Below are 17669 nucleotides of genomic sequence, written 5' to 3'. Positions count from 1 at the left end.
AATGCAACTACGACACTGCATACTTTAATTCTGGGTTTCTTTGCTTTGTTTTATTCCTGTGTTTTTTCTTTTAAAAGCTCAGGATATAAGAAGCTTTATTGGTTTGTTTCTTGTTTCTGTTTGTTTTTGTTTTTAGATGCAGCCAGCCATCTCCCTAGCATCCTCAGCATCCTTCCCAGGCATGGAGAGACAATGTTCCCTAGGCCCAAAAGCTCCTGGCACCATGCACAGATGAATAAGACATACCCCAGTCTGCTCAGCCCACATCAGTACAAGGGAGTGAACTGCACCCCCCCCAGCCCCCTTGCTCCTGCTCTGGGAAACTTCTACCTGCCTCATGCTGGACTATCTTCCTGGCACATTGCTACTGTGTGCTCCCTTAGGACAACTCTCTATAGTTGGGAAGGTCTTTTCTAGGGCTGGCTGGGCCCGGCCGCAGGGCTCCAACTGAACAACCAAACAAGGGTTCCCATGTCAGAGCATACTGCATGTGCACTCATATGTCCTGAACTGACGCAGAATAGGATGGGGTTCGGAGGCTCTGCATTAAAGCCAGAAAGGCTTCCTAGAGGCAAAGTGGGAACTGACTTGGGAAGAAGAAGAGACACTCAAGCTGGCAAACAATGTGAGTAAAACACGGCGGGTAGAGGAAGTTCGGGCACAGGAGACAGGGGAGGTTTAGCAGGATACCCAGGGGACAGAAAGGACATCAGGTTAAATGAGGCCCAGGGCCATAAAGAAGAGGAAGAAAAGATCTGATTGGGCTCCACTCAGGAGTCGAGAGTAAACAATAGAGGGCCGTGGGCCACGTCCTGGAGCCAGGCTATGGGCAGCAGCAGAATTCAGGTGCTAATGCTGCCCGGTGGCCCTCAAGACTTCCACACAGGGTCCTCCCACACGTTCAGCAAGCACTCTGATCCAAGCGTACAAAGGCTCTGGAGGTTGTCTTACCTACACCTCTACCCATACCGAAATCGCTGCCGCATGATCCTGCCAAGGGGCTGTTCGGCCTGGGTGTCATCATCTTCAGTGACAGGGGTTCACTACCTGATAAGATATGTAAGCACCTAACACTAATGGGAAAGGCAGCTTCTCAGCCAATGTCATCTCACAGCAACAACAATAAAACACTAGTATCACGACTACTATTACTACTACTAACAATAACAAGGAGGGCATTTAGTGCCTCACATACACCCATTGCATACTCTGCCCTCACCTCCCATCTCCACACTCTGAATCATCAGTCTCACAGCTTTCCTCTCAATAGGCAGGAGATACCTGCTGCTTGGTTTCTCCTCCCTAAAGCCTCTCCTCTCTCTCCCTTCTCTCCATTTTGTCTTCGCCCATCAGCCAGGCCAGCAGCAGCTCTGGAGTGAAGCCATATACTGTGGGATGGTACTCGCTCTTTCCCTGTGATTCTACCACCACCCCATCAGGGTAGACCATCAGGATCATCCAGAAACAAATGCTCAGTCCACAAGGCATGAGCACTTGGGTGTGTTTCTTTAAATGTGATCCTCGGTGGGGCATTGCCATCACCCCGGCCCCTCTTGGAGATTCTATAATGGAGGCCGATGTTGAAGCCCAAGAACTGGCAGCCACAGTGATGCGGGTGCCCCTGTAGCTTGCCTTCAATTACATCACAGGCCACCAAACTCTTCTTAAAGGTCCAGAAAATAAATATTTTAAACTTATGGCCATCTGGGCTCTGATGAAACTGCACAACTCTGCTGTTGTAGTTAGCAAGCAGCCACTGACACCGCCTTTAGCAGGCTGAATAGCGGCCCCCCAAAATATCAGGTCCTAATCCGTGGAACCTGTCAGTGTTAGCTTATTTGGAAAAAAAGAGTCTACAGATGTGACTATTCAGGGATACTGAGATGGGAAGATTATGCTGGTTATATGAGCAGGCCCTAAATGCAGTTACGGTTATCCTCGTTAGAGGGAGGCAGAGAGAGATCTGATGCAGACAGAAGAGGGAAAGGCAATGGGACCTCAGAGGCAGAGATGGGAGTGAGATGGCCATAAACCAAGGGGTGCTGACAGTCACGAGAAGCTGGAAGAGGCAAGAGGCAGGTTCTCTCCTAAGAGCCTCTGGAGGTTGCACAACTCTGCTGACACCTTGGTTTCAAACCATAAACTGCTTTTGGATTTCTGGCCTCCAAACCATGAGAGAACACATTTCTGTTGCTGTATGCTACCAAATTTGTGGTAACTTGCTATAGCAGCAATAGGACACTAATACTACCTACCTAAACGAATGCACATGGCCACGTTCCAATCAAATTTTACTTACAAAAACAGGTGGCTGGCTCACAGGCTATAGTTTGCTAATGGGTTGGAGAGAAAAGTCGGAAATAAATATTTGAAGTCATTATTCGGAAAAATAAATAAATAGATACAAACACTCAATTGAGTTCCCTTTGCCAAGAAGAAGAGATAAAGAGGAGCCAGGAAAAAATTTCATCTCCTATCCATGATATGCTCAGAGATGAACCCAAATAAAACCTCTGGGAATGTGTGAGATAAACAGACTCCTCCAACTGGAGCGTCTCTCATAGGGACTTCAGTGGCCCATGAGAGGCCTGACTGGCCTGGGGGGGTGGGGTGAGGTCAGGTGTATGTGTGGGGGCTATGCAGTGAGGGACACCCACTCGTGGTTGTGAATGTCCTCCAGAGCACCCAGCTGGGATCAGGGCTCTTTCTCCTCTTTCTGCCTGTCTCTGGAGCAAGGATGCAGCCAGCCATGCCGAGTGCCACCCCACCCCCACTTCTCTCCCACACACCAAGAAGTGATTGCCTACATGCATGTGCACACACACTCTGCCAAGTCCCTTGCAAAGTTCCACAGACACTCACCAGACACGAAGGCCACTTTTTCCTTTAGGATGGGAAGGACATCAGAAGCTTTCAAACCATCATTCCGAAAAGACCCTGTGGGATGACAAAACAGAAGGAATTGGGATGAAAGAAGTCAGATGGCTGAATCCCTGGGCACCGCCCTCAGCAGCCCAACCCCACCACGCGCCAGAAAGTTGTGCCTTGTTCAGGTGCTACAGCCCAGCCCAATGGAACCACTGGAACGGGAGAAGGTCCACAACAGAAAGGACACTTCCACATGATGCCAGGCCACGGGGGTGTCCCTTCTAGGGAGAGGACAGTTCAAGTCGCCCCCACCACACATACAACACTCCGTGCCTTGCAGGCAACAGCCACAGCCCTGCTGCTGTGGGCAACTTGACGATGGGGCTCTTTAAAAGCCACTTTTGTACCTCTTTGCCTAGCATGGTGTCTGGTACACAGTAAGCACTCAGTAAATATCAATGGAACAGGTTAATTAATATCAGGATGGACCACAATGCACTAAATAATTGTTTTTGCCTTTCCCCAACCTGGCACAGTGACTCTCAGTTTTCATTGTACAAATTGTAAAAGTAAGCCACAATATCCCCAAGTGGGAAGCAAAATTGAATGCAATAACCCTTCTTCCTCCTCCCCCTCAATGGCACCCTCACCAGTCCACAACAGACAGGAGGTGGGGAGACATCAATCTCCTGGGAAGGAAACACACTCCCTTCTTTAGCAACTCATTCTCTGCTTAAATTTTGTTCTCAGCTGCAGAGTCCTTTCTGGGGTCCAGCTGACTTCCTGTTAGGGGGTTGGAGGCAGAGGCCTGGGGCTCACATAGAATGGAAAATAATGATGTGCCTGGAGAAACAATAGTCTCAAAGGACAACCCAGCCTGGTGTGGGTACAAGGCACGTGGGAAGAGAAGCCCCCGCACGCGTGGACACACACACACACACAACCGCAGGCCAGCCCACTGCGCCCTTACATTTAGCCCAAGCACCCCACAAGGACTCTCGGGGAGAGCCAGCCCACACCCTGTGAGCCGTAGCTGGAATCTCTGCTGTGGATCACTACTAGGGACGTCACACACGCGGTCGCCGGAAGAGTGGAGGCTCTGTGTCAGCTCAGTGAGACAGAACCAGCGACCACAGGCAACTGCTCTAGTGCCTTTCTCCGCTTCGCTTACTCCCTTGTGGTCCCAATCTGACAATCTGCAGAGAAACGTGCTGGGAAGATGGTCCCCACTCAGGGCCATCTCAACCTCTAAAGCCTGACTGCTTCAAGGGACTCGCCTGGGAATTCTGGCAACAGCCCAGGATTAAGAGCACAGGCCCAGGGAAGGGAAATGAGCCAGTTGCACACTCAACCAAAGAGGAGGACAGATGTGCCTCCAGAATGCCAGTTTGCCAGGGTGAGGGGTTATAGCCTAACCTTAAACAAATTCCCAAAGTGTCTCTTGACTATTTCACCTACTTCTTCATTTTTCACTACATGAAGACAGTGAGCCTTTTTATTCATCAGTTGCTTCTCTTTACAAGCTGGTCCATAGTACCTAACCAGAATGACCCGCTACAAGTCTCACTTTGAGAAGAATGTGGGCAATAGAAGAAGAAAAACATAACATGATAAAAAACAAAAAACAAAAAACCAACCTTTAAGCACTGTTTGTACAGATCTTTACACTCTGACCTATGTCCCAACACAGAAAAATTATTAAATCTCACTACTAGAATCCACCTAGGATCCATATAAATTATTATAGAATTTACAAATAGATACATAGGGCTTTTTTTTTTTTAATTCATGCAAGATGTTTCGGCTTCCTTGGCAGGGAAGAGTCCTATCCGGCTTCACCAGCTAGACAAGGATCATCTTTAGCTGATGCATGAGTTGTTTGTGTAAAATGATGCCTCTATTAAAATAGCCTGTGTTCATATGTGAAATACATCTTCGTATACATCAGTTTTAAAACATTCTCCTCTATATCACTATATACACCTTAATTGCTATAGGAAAAAATTTTAATAAGAAAAGTTAAACTTCAGGCCTGTCTGCTTCCAGATTATTTACAAGTTCAAAAAGAGCAAGGCCCAAACGAATGAGATTTGACAAGAATCACATAACCCTCTTTTCTCCAAAACACCTGTCCTATTTTTTCCACAGCTCTTCCTCTCCCCCACCTCCCTTAAAGTACACAAAATGGCTCTAATTCCATGAAGTCCCCAGACATTAAGGAAGAGCTTGGAATTTCCTCTAATGGAAGCAAAAGTTTCCCTATCCTGCCCCTTTTTTGCTCCCACCCATGGAGGGAGAACAAGAAGGAACTCTGGATTCCATCCCTCACACCCCTTCCTTCTCCCCTCCAGACTCCAGAGATCAAGAGAAAGGCAGTGGCTTGTCCATGCAGCTTGCAACCATTGGCCATTGGCCATAGTAAACGTCAGTATCCTGGGTTGGGCTGGTCTAAGATTCCCAGGGCTTCCTCTTCCCAGGCCAGAGTCTTCCCCCATCCGGTTTAGACCACAGCTGAACTACCTTCCAGGTGGTGAGCCTACCATAAGAAAACCTAAAGTGTCTAGATTTACGAAATCCTTAACTAGGGGATAATCGTTTCCAACAACAACAAGATTTTTCACATTATAAAAGGATTTGCTCCAGGGTCTCTTTAAATAAAAGTTGCCGTAATGGTTTGAATTAGTTTTTCATTTGCCAAAAATTGAATTACAAACAACTTTTCAACAATATACACATTATGTAAAGCCAAGTAGAGCTAAACTAATTAGACCAGCAGCTCAGAAGCTGGCGACCTTGAGTAGAAAACCTATTTGCACTGGCTGAGGGTCCTATGTATCAATTCCCCCAGGCCCTTGTGAAGCCAGCTGTCGGCATCTATAATAAAGGAGAAGTTCATTGAACACTAACTCAAACAGGACCAATGAAATAGCAACACGTTTTCACTATCAGGTACATGTCAGGGCAGCCTCATAGAAAATGTTCAATAAATATTTGATGAAAGGATAAAGAAATGAATGAAATGGTAACCCTTTCTCAAGTGGCATGCACAAGGTCAGTGGCCTCATCTGTCACACCAAGGGCTGGTGATCCGTGTAGATGATCTCCAGGGTCCCACTCAGCTCTGATAGTCTGAGACTTTTTAAACCTTTTCTTCATATTTATTGGCCTTTACGATCCTCAGATTATCAGATCAATATGCTTTGAGAGAAAGTACTGGAAACAAACTCCCTAACAAGGTTCAGTGTGCTTTGGGAAGATAAAACAACTCTTCCCTGGACTCCCAGTGCTTTCTTTTCCAGGAATCAGCTTAGAGATCGGGATGGCCAAGATACATCACCCCATTTTGCAGACAGCCCAAGTTACCAAAACGGAAGGCTAGTGACGGAAGAACTTCTCTGAGGCACACATACCTTGGAGGCGGCAGGCAGACCTGACCTGCACTGGCTGTCTCTGAACAAAGTATATTTGATAATAGCACTATTAAACTACAAACTCTAGACCAACCGTAGATCAGTTTCCCCCTTTAAAAGAAAAGCCTGTTGAAACAGTAGGCCCCTTGCTAGATCTAAAGAAAGCCTGAGAAGAAATAAAAGCCCCTGTGCCCTTTGGAGTTACTGTAGGGGGAAAAAAAAAAAAAGAACCAGAGGGCACCCTCAGGGACCTGACCCAACGTGAGTTTCCTGCTTTCTCTTAAGGACAAAGGCATGCTTCGCTGGCATTCAGCACTAATCCCACCCCATTTGTGTCCTGCTGCTGTCAAAATTACAAGCCCGCTGTTCGGTTAATTAGCAAAGTTGAAATGCTTCGCATCTATTAGGGAAGTAAAAATTACCACTGCCACCTCCCCAGAATCTCCAGCATGGGACTTCTCTAAGCCCCACTTTTGCCACCTTCTCACTCCAAATGTGTTAGGCTTACATTGCTGCTGCCTGTCCCCCTTCACCTTTTCCTAGTCAGCCTTCTCCATGCAGGAAAATACCCATCTCCCTCACCCTGGCTCCCAGCCTCTGCAGGACCTCACATGGCCACAGTGGGACTTGCCCTGGTGTCAGAGGCCCCCCGTCTGTTGTATCATGGCTTCGAGATGGCAGTGAGTATTCCAGGGCAACAGTGTGCCTTGTGCTCCATGCTAGCCTCCTCCAGAAAGCAATGCTGATTTCAACAAGTGAAGACACAACCAGCTAAGTGTTGAGCATTTGGAGGTGCAAGCTGCCAGGGTGCCCATGGATTGCTCCTTATTTCCATTTGGTTCTCAGCCACACCCTCTTAATGTGCACTTACTGAGAAGTTACTGTGTATTTTAATATTATCTCATTGCCTCGAGTGGGCCTGACCCCGTGTCACCAATGCTCAGGTAGATCTCCACCTCCTCTCTCCACTCCATCCCTGTGTGTCCCACATGGAAGCCTTGATCAAAGTAGTCCTGAATCACTGACTGATCTCCTGCACAAAAGACATCTGGTTGACAGTTGAGAGTTCCAAGTGCTCATGAGGCCGAGCATTAGTTTGGGTATAATTGGGGCTGTTTCCTGTTCCCAGAGTCATTCTTTCATCAGTTCTTCATTGAGCACCTATTACATGCTAGGCCTTATGTTAGGCATGGCGTGCCTAGACAAATAAGCAAGGGACCCCACTCTCCAGGGGGCTTGCAGGCAGAGATAGACAGGTATGCAGATAGGACAGTGAGCTGTTATCAGAGACAGGACATCACATGTCCAGAATGCAAGGAAACTCAAAGGAAAGGTGAGTCCTAAAGCCTGCTACTCAAAGTAACAAGCTTCACCTGCCAGCTAGAACCTTGCAAGAGATGCAAAATCTAGGGCCCACTCCAGACCTACAAAATCAGAACCTGCTTTTTAACAAGAAACCCCAGTGATTCATTGCACAGTGCATTTGTGGAAGATCTATACACCAACATACGTCTTTCTATTCCAGAGTCGCCTTAGAGGCAGAGATACATAAAAGCATCCTTTAGCCTAGTCTAAATAGAAACTCTCAAATCTGACCTAGTGTTGCTCATCACCCCTCTCACCTCCACCATGGGAAGACCCTCACCACCGCCCAACAATTCCAAAGGGTCAGCCACCCATCACCCAGGTTCAGCTCTGGAGTAAAAAGGCTATGGGAGAGGTAGATGAATTTCCCTTCCAGGGCAGTGAGACTGGACCATGTCTTGTTTTTTGGCAGCAGGAGTGGTTATGAAAAACACCTGTCCAAACTGCTCAGAATTTTGGTAGCTTAAACCACCCTCTCATGTATCAGATATTTTAATTTCACAACAGATCTTCCTCACTACCCCAACTCTCAGAGCCCCGCCTTCTCTAACTGCTCTCACTATCACATATACATTTACAGACCAAGATGCCATCTCTGAGATGGCCCTGGAAGACAAGGAGCCAGTAGGCTTATGCCTCTTTGTCGTATCTGCACTCCCACCCATGGGTACAAAGCCCTGAACACTGAGCGATACTGGATGAGAAACGGAGGAAGGAGAGGTGCCCCCACCCTAGGGAGCTCCACCACTAATGAGAACACAGTGCTCAACCCAGGCAATAATCTCCCTTGGAGGGGAGACCCAATTTCTGCCCTCTGAGAGTTTTCAGTCCCATAAATATCTAGTGCCCATTTCCCCTGACACCGGGAAGCTACCAGACTCTGTACAAAAAACAACTTCCAATTCTGAGGTTCTGATAAGACCCTCCCTCCCTCCCCCAGCCTGGCTGTCCTATACCTCTATATCCTGATTATTGGTGCCATCACCCACTAACCTACACAAACAGAAACATGGAAGGCCTCCTAGACTCCTCCCACTCCTACACCCCAAATATGAGATCAGTTGCTTGGTTCTGCTGATGCTACTTCTAATCTCTCTCAAATACATCATTTCTTCCGTGCAGTTTCCCTGACCTTCCTGTCTGGTGAACCATCCCTGACTGTGCCTTGTACTCTCTCTCTCCTGAAAGTCATTTCTATGTTTTCATTCTACTCACCATTAATGGACTCCGACGCCCTGAAGGTAGGTACCATGTCTTACTCTTTGCCCTCCCCCAGCACTTAGCACAGTGCCTATCATGAAAAAGACTCCAGAAATACTAGACTGAAACTGACCATGCACAGATCTTGAGAAGACAGACAGTAAGAGTGGTGAGTAGGAAGCAATTTATTGGGACGGCTCCCCCAGGGAGGTAGTCTTTGTACCAGGGTTCGAGTAAGGGTAGGGCCACAGAACAGTGTCCTGGTGGCAAGTGGCACATGCCAAGGCAGAGAAAAAGGGGCAAGCAGGGCATGTGGAGAGAATGTACTGGCTAAACAGTAAAGCAAGGTTAGGGAGGGATGGAAAGGAGGGCATGGAGGGAGTAGCTGGGCTCTATGATTGCACTCTGAACCTGATATCTCAATAGGGCAGGCTCCTGGGAAGGTATCAGCAAAGATGTGGCTGCAAGTGCCTTCAAAAGTTCAGAGAGCTGGGACTGCACCACAGTACAGGCCAGAGCTGGGTGGAACCTGACTGTCCAAAAGGAAGGCTGTGGTTCCAGAACAGAGCTGGAACCAGCAGGCTCTGACTGCAAACTCCATGTCACATTCTACTGTGCAAGGAGCTGGGGGAGGATGGGACATGTGACCCTTGCTGAGGTGGGTGCTGGAATTTGAGGGCAGAGGGCACTGGAACTTGTTCTCTTTTATCTTCTCCTGAAGTTCCAAGAGAAGCAGGAAGAATGCTTGTCTGTAAGGTACCTGCTGAGAGCCACCAGGCCAGTAAGAGGCCAGGAGTTTGAGTAAGACCCCATGAAGTTGCAATGTGGAACTGAATTATAGAGGAAAGAGACTCAGGGATGTGGTCCCTTCTGTGTAGGGACCAGATGGGCAAAGCCCTCGGGGAAGACACTGTCGGTACAGCCTGGGTTGGAAAGGAAGTCATTGGTGGGTATCAGACTGTCCTTTCTCTCCTTCACCTCTTTCCTATATTTACAAGACAAGGAGAGAAAGGTGGCAAGAATGAGAGGAAATGGATAAGAGCAACAAAGAAAAAGCTGTTGAGAAAGATACATACACACACACACACACACACACACACGTGCGCACACAAATGGAGGTGAATGTCTTGTCTCCTCTTTACAGATGCTAATGAGCTATTGAGGAAACTGGCTGTTGGAAAACTCCTCCAGTGACTATAAATATGTTCTTTGGAGCTGTAGTTAAAACAACTGCCACTGAGGCAGGAAGTGTGCACTGACAGGAAGGAATAAATCTGGCAGAGAAGGAGACTGGGCAGCTTTCTATCAGCAACAGAACGCACAGCACGGAGTGGAGACCCACCTGCCTCTCCTCGACCTGGGGATCCATCCGCCCACAGTGAGGCCGGCTGCTAGAAGCCACGGTCCCTCACCACTGACACGTGCAAGTGTCAAACCAGCCCCAGCAGCAACACCAGCATCCTCCCCCTCTCCTAGGGGAGGAAGGACAGTATAGCAGAGCTCGGCTCCTCCCTGGCACTTCTAAGAGAAGGACATTCACAAGCCTCAGCTAACCCAATTTCAACGCAAAAAGGGAGAAGGGGAAGAACAAAAATGTGAGCTCCTCTTTTGGCAAATGCTAAATACTAAGCTTTTCCAAGCCAACTGACTAGGTCTCATGCAACATGACTCAGCACTCAGGGACTTGAGACGACAGGAGCCAGACTGGGCAGTCATCCCACCAGGGAGAAGCAATGTCTGCCTTCTCTGAAGTCTGACACACACTTGTCCATCACTCCCCACAACGTCCATTTCCTGCCCTGAGCTAGAGTGAGTCATGTATCTTGTCCGGGGTGTCTTCCCCGGTGCCTCCTCCCCTGCCCAGGCTGGGCTGTTCCTCCTTCTCTGTATGTCACGTGGCAGGCCTCTCACTGTTATGCCATCTCCGTGGCTCCATCTGGATCCCTCTGGAGACCCTAAGCTCCGGAGGGCAGGGCTGGATGCGTATCTCTCTATCTCCAGTGCCCAGCACACAGCTAAGAGCAACCCGGGACAGATTCTTCTTTACCCACAGTTGCCTCCATACCAACAGTGCCCACTGGCTGCTGTGCGTCTTCTCCCCCCTGCTCCTTCTCCCTGCTTATTTCTACCCCCATCTTCATCTTTCTCTCAGGCTTCCACATGAACTCTAATTGTGACCAATTTCAATATTAACTTTCTCAAGTCAATATTAGACATAAAGTCCTGGCTAATGGGCTACTTTTGAAGAGCAGAAATTTGTAACACCATCGCTAAATTAGCTGCATTAAAGATCACTAATAATTAGCACTTTAAACATGTGGATAACACCTCTCTAAGCCCAGCTAATGAGCAAACCGTTTCTGTTTATTCTTCACAAGATTTAATATTAGCTGAGTTGAGACCTCAGCTGTAATACACACAGGCACAGGCTCATTCACTCACCCTCCCTTGCTCCCTCCTTACCCAGAAAACTTGACAACATTCAGTGTTCTCTAGACATAAGATAATGGCCACTTCAGAAGTGATTATATCTGTCCATCACTTTTTAAAAACTGATTCTTTGCTAACTGACTAGGTTATTTAAAGTGCTCATACCTAACAGATGATGGTGATGGTGGTAGATTTATTGTCTTTTTCTTACACTGAGTGTTACCCTTGCATGGGTCCTCAAAGTAACACAGAACATTAGCCAGTGATGAATTAGTCAGTGATGAATATGAATCAACTGTTGAACATTAGCAGTGTATTTGCTTATACGATATATTTAGAGAGAGTTACAGAGATATTCAGAGGTGGAGGCAGAAGGTGTGTGCTGTGGTTCAGACATATAAAAGGCTCAGCCCTTGGGACCCTTGCTCTCGGTCCCCCTCCCTCTTCCCCAGTGTGTGTATTTGAATTTTAATGAATTTTAATTTAATCAGGACATGACTTTAGGTTAATGATGAAATTGTTGATTTGAAAGTCCAGCTTTGGCCTCTGTCACTGAGGAACAGCAGGTATGCGAACATGAAATGGGCCTGTACCACCCTACTAACCTCCCACTCCGCCCAGCTCCCCATAGCTGGAAATGTATGTAGCATTAAAGCAGCAAAAGCTGACTGCAGAGCTCAGAGCAGGAGACCCTCATAGGCAGCTCCTAAAGCAGTCCCTCCCACCCCAGCACAGAGCTTCTCTGCACTCCTACCTCCACACTTTCTGACTCCATAGCTGTGTCATTCTTTTTTTTTTTTAATGATTTTTTATTATGTTAGTCACCATACAGTACATCCCCGGTTTCCAATGTAAAGCTCGATGATTCATTAGTTGTGTATAACACCCAGTGCACCATGCAATACGTGCCCTCCTTACTACCCATCACCAGTCTATCCCATTCCCCCACCCCCTCCCCTCTGAGGCCCCCAGTTTGTTTCTCATAGTCCATAGTCTCTCATGTTTCATTCCCCCTTCTGATTACCCCCCTTTCTTTATCCCTTTCTTCCCCTACCGATCATCCTAGTTCTTATGTTCCATAGATGAGAGAAATCATATGATAATTGTCTTTCTCTGCTTGACTTATTTCACTTAGCATTATCTCCTCCAGTGCCGTCCATGTTGCAGCAAATGTTGAGAATTCGTTCTTTCTGATAGCTGAGTAATATTCCATTGTATATATGGACCACAGCTTCTTAATCCAGTCATCTGTTGAAGGGCATCTCGGCTCCTTCCATGATTTGGCTATTGTGGACAATGCAGCTATGAACATTGGGGTGCATATGGCCCTTCTCTTTACTACGTCTGTATCTTTGGGGTAAACACCCAGTAGTGCAATGGCTGGGTCATAGGGTAGTTCAATTTTTAACTTTTTAAGGGACCTCCACACTGTTTTCCAGAGTGGCTGTACCAACTTGCATTCCCACCAACAATGTAGGAGGGATCCCCTTTCTCCACATCCTCTCCAACAATTGTTGTTTCTTGCCTTGTCTATCTTTGCCATTCTAACTGGCGTAAGGTGGTATCTCAGTGTGGTTTTGATTTGAATTTCCCTGATGGCTAATGATTTTGAACATTTTTTCATGTGTCTGTTAGCCATTTGTATGTCTTCATTGGAAAAGTGTCTGTTCATATCTTCTGCCCATTTTATGATTTGTTTATTTGTTTCTCGTGTATTGAGTTTGAGAAGTTCTTTGTAGATCTTGGATACCAGTCCTTTATCTGTGGTGTCCTTTGCAAATATATTCTCCCATTCCGTGGGCTGTCTCTTAGTTTTTTTGACTGTTTCCTTGGCTGTGCAGAAGCTCTTTATCCTGATAAAGTCCCATAAGTTCATTTTATCTTTTATTTCTCTTGCCTTTGGAGATGTGTCGTGAAAAAGGTTGCTCTGGCCGATGTCATAGAAGTTGTTGCCTATGTTCTCCTCTAGAATTTTGATGGATTCCTGTCTCACATTGAGGTCTTTCATCCATTTGGAGTTTATTTTTGTGTATGGTGTGAGAGAGTGGTCAAGTTTCATTCTTTTGCATGTAGCTGTCCAATTTTCCCAGCACCATTTATTGAAGAGACTGTCTTTTTTCCACCGGATGTTTTTTCCTGCTTTATCAAAGATTAGTTGCCCAAAGAGCCGAGGGTCCATTTCTGGGTTCTCTATTCTGTTCCATTGGTCGATGTGTCTGTTTTTGTGCCAGTACCATGCTGTCTTTGTGATCACAGCTTTGTAGTACAGCTCGAAATCCGGCATTGTGATGCCCCCAGCTTTGTTTTTCCTTTTCAACAGTTCCTTGGAGATTCGGGGCCTTTTCTGGTTCCATACAAATTTAAGGACTATTTGTTCCAGTTCTTTGAAAAATGTCCTCGGTATTTTGATCGGGATAGCATTGAAAGTGTAGATTGCTCTGGGTAGTATGGACATTTTAACTATGTTAATTCTTCCAATCCATGAGCATGGAATATTTTTCCATCTTTTTATGTCTTCCTCAATATCTTTCAAAAGTGATCTATAGTTTCTAGCATATAGGTCCTTTACGTCTCTGGTTAAGTTAATTCCAAGGTAACGCATGGTTTTTGGTGTTATTGTAAATGGGATGGATTCCCTAATTTCTCTTTCTTCAGTCTCGTTATTCGTGTATAGAAATGCAACTGATTTCTGGGCATTGATTTTGTATCCTGCCACCTTACTGAATTGTTCTATAACTTCTAATAGTTTGGGAGTGGATTCCTTTGGGTTTTCCATATAGAGTATCATGTCATCTGCAAAGAGAGACAGTTTGACTTCTTCTTTGCCGATTTGGATACCTTTGATCCCTTTTTGTTGTCTGATTGCTGTTGCAAGGTTCTAGTACTATGTTGAATAATAGTGGCGAGAGTGGGCATCCTTGTCGTGTTCCTGATCTTAAGGGAAAGGCTTCCTAGCTGTGCCATTCTTGCCCTAGTCTTACTACCCATCAGTGGAAGCAATGCCACAGGGACAGAGTGGGCACAGACTGGACACAGGTCCACTGCAGACATGGAACACCTAAGGCCAAAGTAATAATCAGGGCTGCAGAATTGTAAGTGCAGCCTGACAGGGGAGAAAACCGCACCCAAAGGTCATACTATTGAATAAATGTTAGCAACCTAAAGCACCACCTCCAACTTCAAGGACATGTGTGCTGCTGTCCTTGGTCCTGAGCTAGTTGTAGAGTTGCTACTCAGAGTGACTGCTGTCCAGCCTGTTCTAGGATATAGGAACCAAATGGGAAAGAGACAGAGATGAAAGAGACTTTAAGATACATCAGGGAAATAAACAAATATGAATAAGTGTGAAGAGGACGTAGACATGGAGAGATTACTGGAGAGAATAAAAAGATTTGTTTTGGTATTGTGTTTAAATAATTGCTGTAGCCAAGAAAGGTCTGAGCACATCATACACACACACACACACACACACACACACACACACCTCCCATGAAAATGAGACAGAATAAACTCCTTATGGATCCAAATACTATGCTTTTCTGGGTGGTCATATCTGAGGTAGATGAATTGGCCATGGAAAAATTCCTAGAGTTTTAAGTAATTTTTAAATATTTCCTTGGGTATCTAAACACTGCCCAATTCAGTCTGACAAATATTTATTGAGCACATATATGTTTCAGGCAAAGTTCTAGTCACTATGGGTACAATGATAAAAAAAAATGTAGAGTTCCTGACTCTAATGCACTTTTAATCTAGTAGGTGAATCATGCACATCAATATGTAATTCTAATATCACATAAGAAATACAATGATAGAGCTTCATGCGAGAGAAAAATATTCAGAAAATACCAAAGGGATAATAAAACTCAAGCTCAAGAAATTGTCTAAAAACTGAAAAAGCAGTATTTAGAGAAGAGGCAAAGGGTTGTGGGAACCTCAGCAAGGTTTTATTTTTTTTATTTTTTTTAAAAGATTTTATTTATTTATTTGACAGAGAGAGACAGCCAGTGAGAGAGGGAACACAAGCAGGGGGAGTGGGAGAGGGAGAAGCAGGCTCCCAGCAGAGGAGCCTGATGTGGGGCTCGATTCCACAATGCCGGGATCATGCCCTGAGCCAAAGGCAGACACCCAACGACCGAGCCACCCAGGCGCCCCTCAGCAAGGTTTTAGACCAGACAAGATAGTGATGAGAACCAAGGTCTCTCTGGTAGGTTTAGGGAGACAGGGGGAAGAGTAGCTAAGGCATGTGTTTTTTCTACCATGACCCGCACCCTCTCCAGAGTAACAGAAAGATGAGTTAATTTTTGCCATAGATAAGCAACAAAGTGCCCCCTGTGAACCTAGCATAACCAGGAGCTAGCATAAGATAGGAAAGGACCAATTTCAAGAGAGTCTGGTTCATGATGCCTGCTATTTCTTTAGAAAGATACATAACAATGTCAAGTGCTAAATAGGAAACCAGAGTAATCCAAATATCTCACAAAGCTAGAATCCTTCTCCAGAATTATGGAAAACAATAAGAAGCTGGGGGTGGGGGGCACTGGCTGCAAAGAGTTGCCTAGGTAACTCTCAACTCTGCTTACCAGAGGACACACTAAGCCACACATTCCAGGAGCACCTAGTAAATCAAAGCAACCTTCCTAACCCTGCCTCAAAAATGTGTGTGTTGGGGAGGGCCATAAACCTCATGAAACTGCATACAAGTTATTGCGTATATGTCCATAAGTACCCATTTTTCCAAGAAGATAATCTGTGTAATTCCAGTTTTCACCAGATTTTCAAAAGGGGTCAATGGCTCCCTAAATGGCTGAGAAGCATTTGTCTAAAGCAAGGTCAAAAAAGAGACCTTACAATCTCTCTCGAGTTCTAACCACTGTATCCTATCATCCAGCATCTGCCTTACTCATGGCCCACTTTCTAACACTCATGGATTAGATGGAACCCCATGCTTGGACTGGCAGAAAAATTAACTGAAAAGAAATGATTTAGATTCCTTAGCTTGAATAAAAGGAAGGTCAGGGCTGATGGTAGGAGATGAAGTCTGTGTAAAGGACCCTATGCTCTAGGGATAAGCTCGGTCAGAGGTGGTTCTTTCGCTATGGTTACTGAGAGCCAGAAAAAGTGCGGTTAAACATGAAAGGAGTTTTACAAATGCCTAGGCAGTGCCTTTCCTGGAAGCCTTTCTAATAGAAGATTCCCCGGCCTCTAACCTCTGCTAGTAGAGGGATAACAAGTTGATCCAAGTCCCTTCCTGGATCCTTGAGGGGTTCTGATAAAAGTTAGAGCCAGCAGAGGTGTCTACAAACTTGCTTAACAAGATCTCTTGGAGGTTGGATCATGGTGGGAGAAGAAGGGGGTTCTCAAGCGTTCAGAGTTAGGTAGCCCCAGCAGAGCATGCCTGGCCACTATTTGCTCAACAAGCTGTTTTTTGCATATGGTGGTAAGCTCTCCCAGGGCAGGCACATCCCAAGAGACAGCTCACGGCCCTGAGTAAAGCCCGGGCTCTGCATTGAGAGAGAACTAAGTCAGACTCCTAATTCCAGGACTTATTAGCTACGTGCCCTTGGACAACTTATTTAACCTCCCTGGGTCTCTGTTTCCACATCAGAGATTAAAACACACACACACACACACACACACACACACACACACACACATCTACTTCATAGGCTGTGGTGATAAATATGACAAAATCTATATGAAGGGACCAGACACATAACTGATGGCTAAGTAAACATAACACTCCTTCCTTCTTCCCTGTTCATCTTGGAAGCCTTAGCATGTGGCTTAGTACATAGCAGATGCTTATTAATAAGTGTTGATTATGTCAATAAACGAATGGTGAGTGCACAAGTGCATAAACTCAGAAAATGGCAGCTAAAAAATGCCTCCTCACCTTCTCACTACATACCTGTAAGCCATGATGCTCACACTCATCTGTGTGGTTCCTCTGAATTCTAATTTTTTCTCACCCCTACCCAATCTGAGCTGTTTGGCAAGTGCTCCAACCACTCCTGCTCCCCTAGCCAGTTTCCTCAGATGCAAAGAAAAGTCTCCTGTGCCCAAAAGAAGACCACCTGCTGAGTGAGCTCAGCGAGTATTTACCCCTTCCACCTGTGTCCAGAGGGCTATGGTCATGGGCATCCCTCCCACTCTGACTTCTATGTGTTGGAGCCTGTAGCTCGCCAGTCTTATTCTTTCTCCTCCAGCACCTCTCCCCCACTGCCTTTATGAGGCTGGGCTCCAGACAAAGGTATATGGGTCCAGGTAGCATTTCTGAGAAGTACAGCTACCACAAATGCATGCCAACGGCAGGGCCACTGTCTAAGATGAAGCAGCCCTAACATCTACCTACAGGTGAAAGCTTCAGAGCCCCATAAAGAATCCCAGCTGCCC

General features: G+C 46.1%; 1 protein-coding gene across 19 annotated transcripts in view; it reads right to left on the bottom strand.

The window, feature by feature from the left end:
- Positions 1 to 17669, bottom strand: part of KALRN (kalirin RhoGEF kinase) — a 641300-nt gene that overhangs the window by 454070 nt on the left and 169561 nt on the right. For all 19 annotated transcript variants that reach the window (XM_034659631.1, XM_034659642.1, XM_034659663.1 and 16 more), the window contains exon 2: positions 2863 to 2937. In XM_034659631.1, the coding sequence (XP_034515522.1) occupies positions 2863 to 2937 (75 nt within the window). The remainder of the gene's footprint in view (positions 1 to 2862; positions 2938 to 17669) is intronic.

The sequence above is a fragment of the Ailuropoda melanoleuca genome, chromosome 1 (assembly GCF_002007445.2).
Source record: "Ailuropoda melanoleuca isolate Jingjing chromosome 1, ASM200744v2, whole genome shotgun sequence".
NCBI lineage: Eukaryota > Metazoa > Chordata > Mammalia > Carnivora > Ursidae > Ailuropoda > Ailuropoda melanoleuca.
Note: the sequence above shows the minus strand (reverse complement) of the source record. Positions and strands in the feature narration are given on the sequence as shown.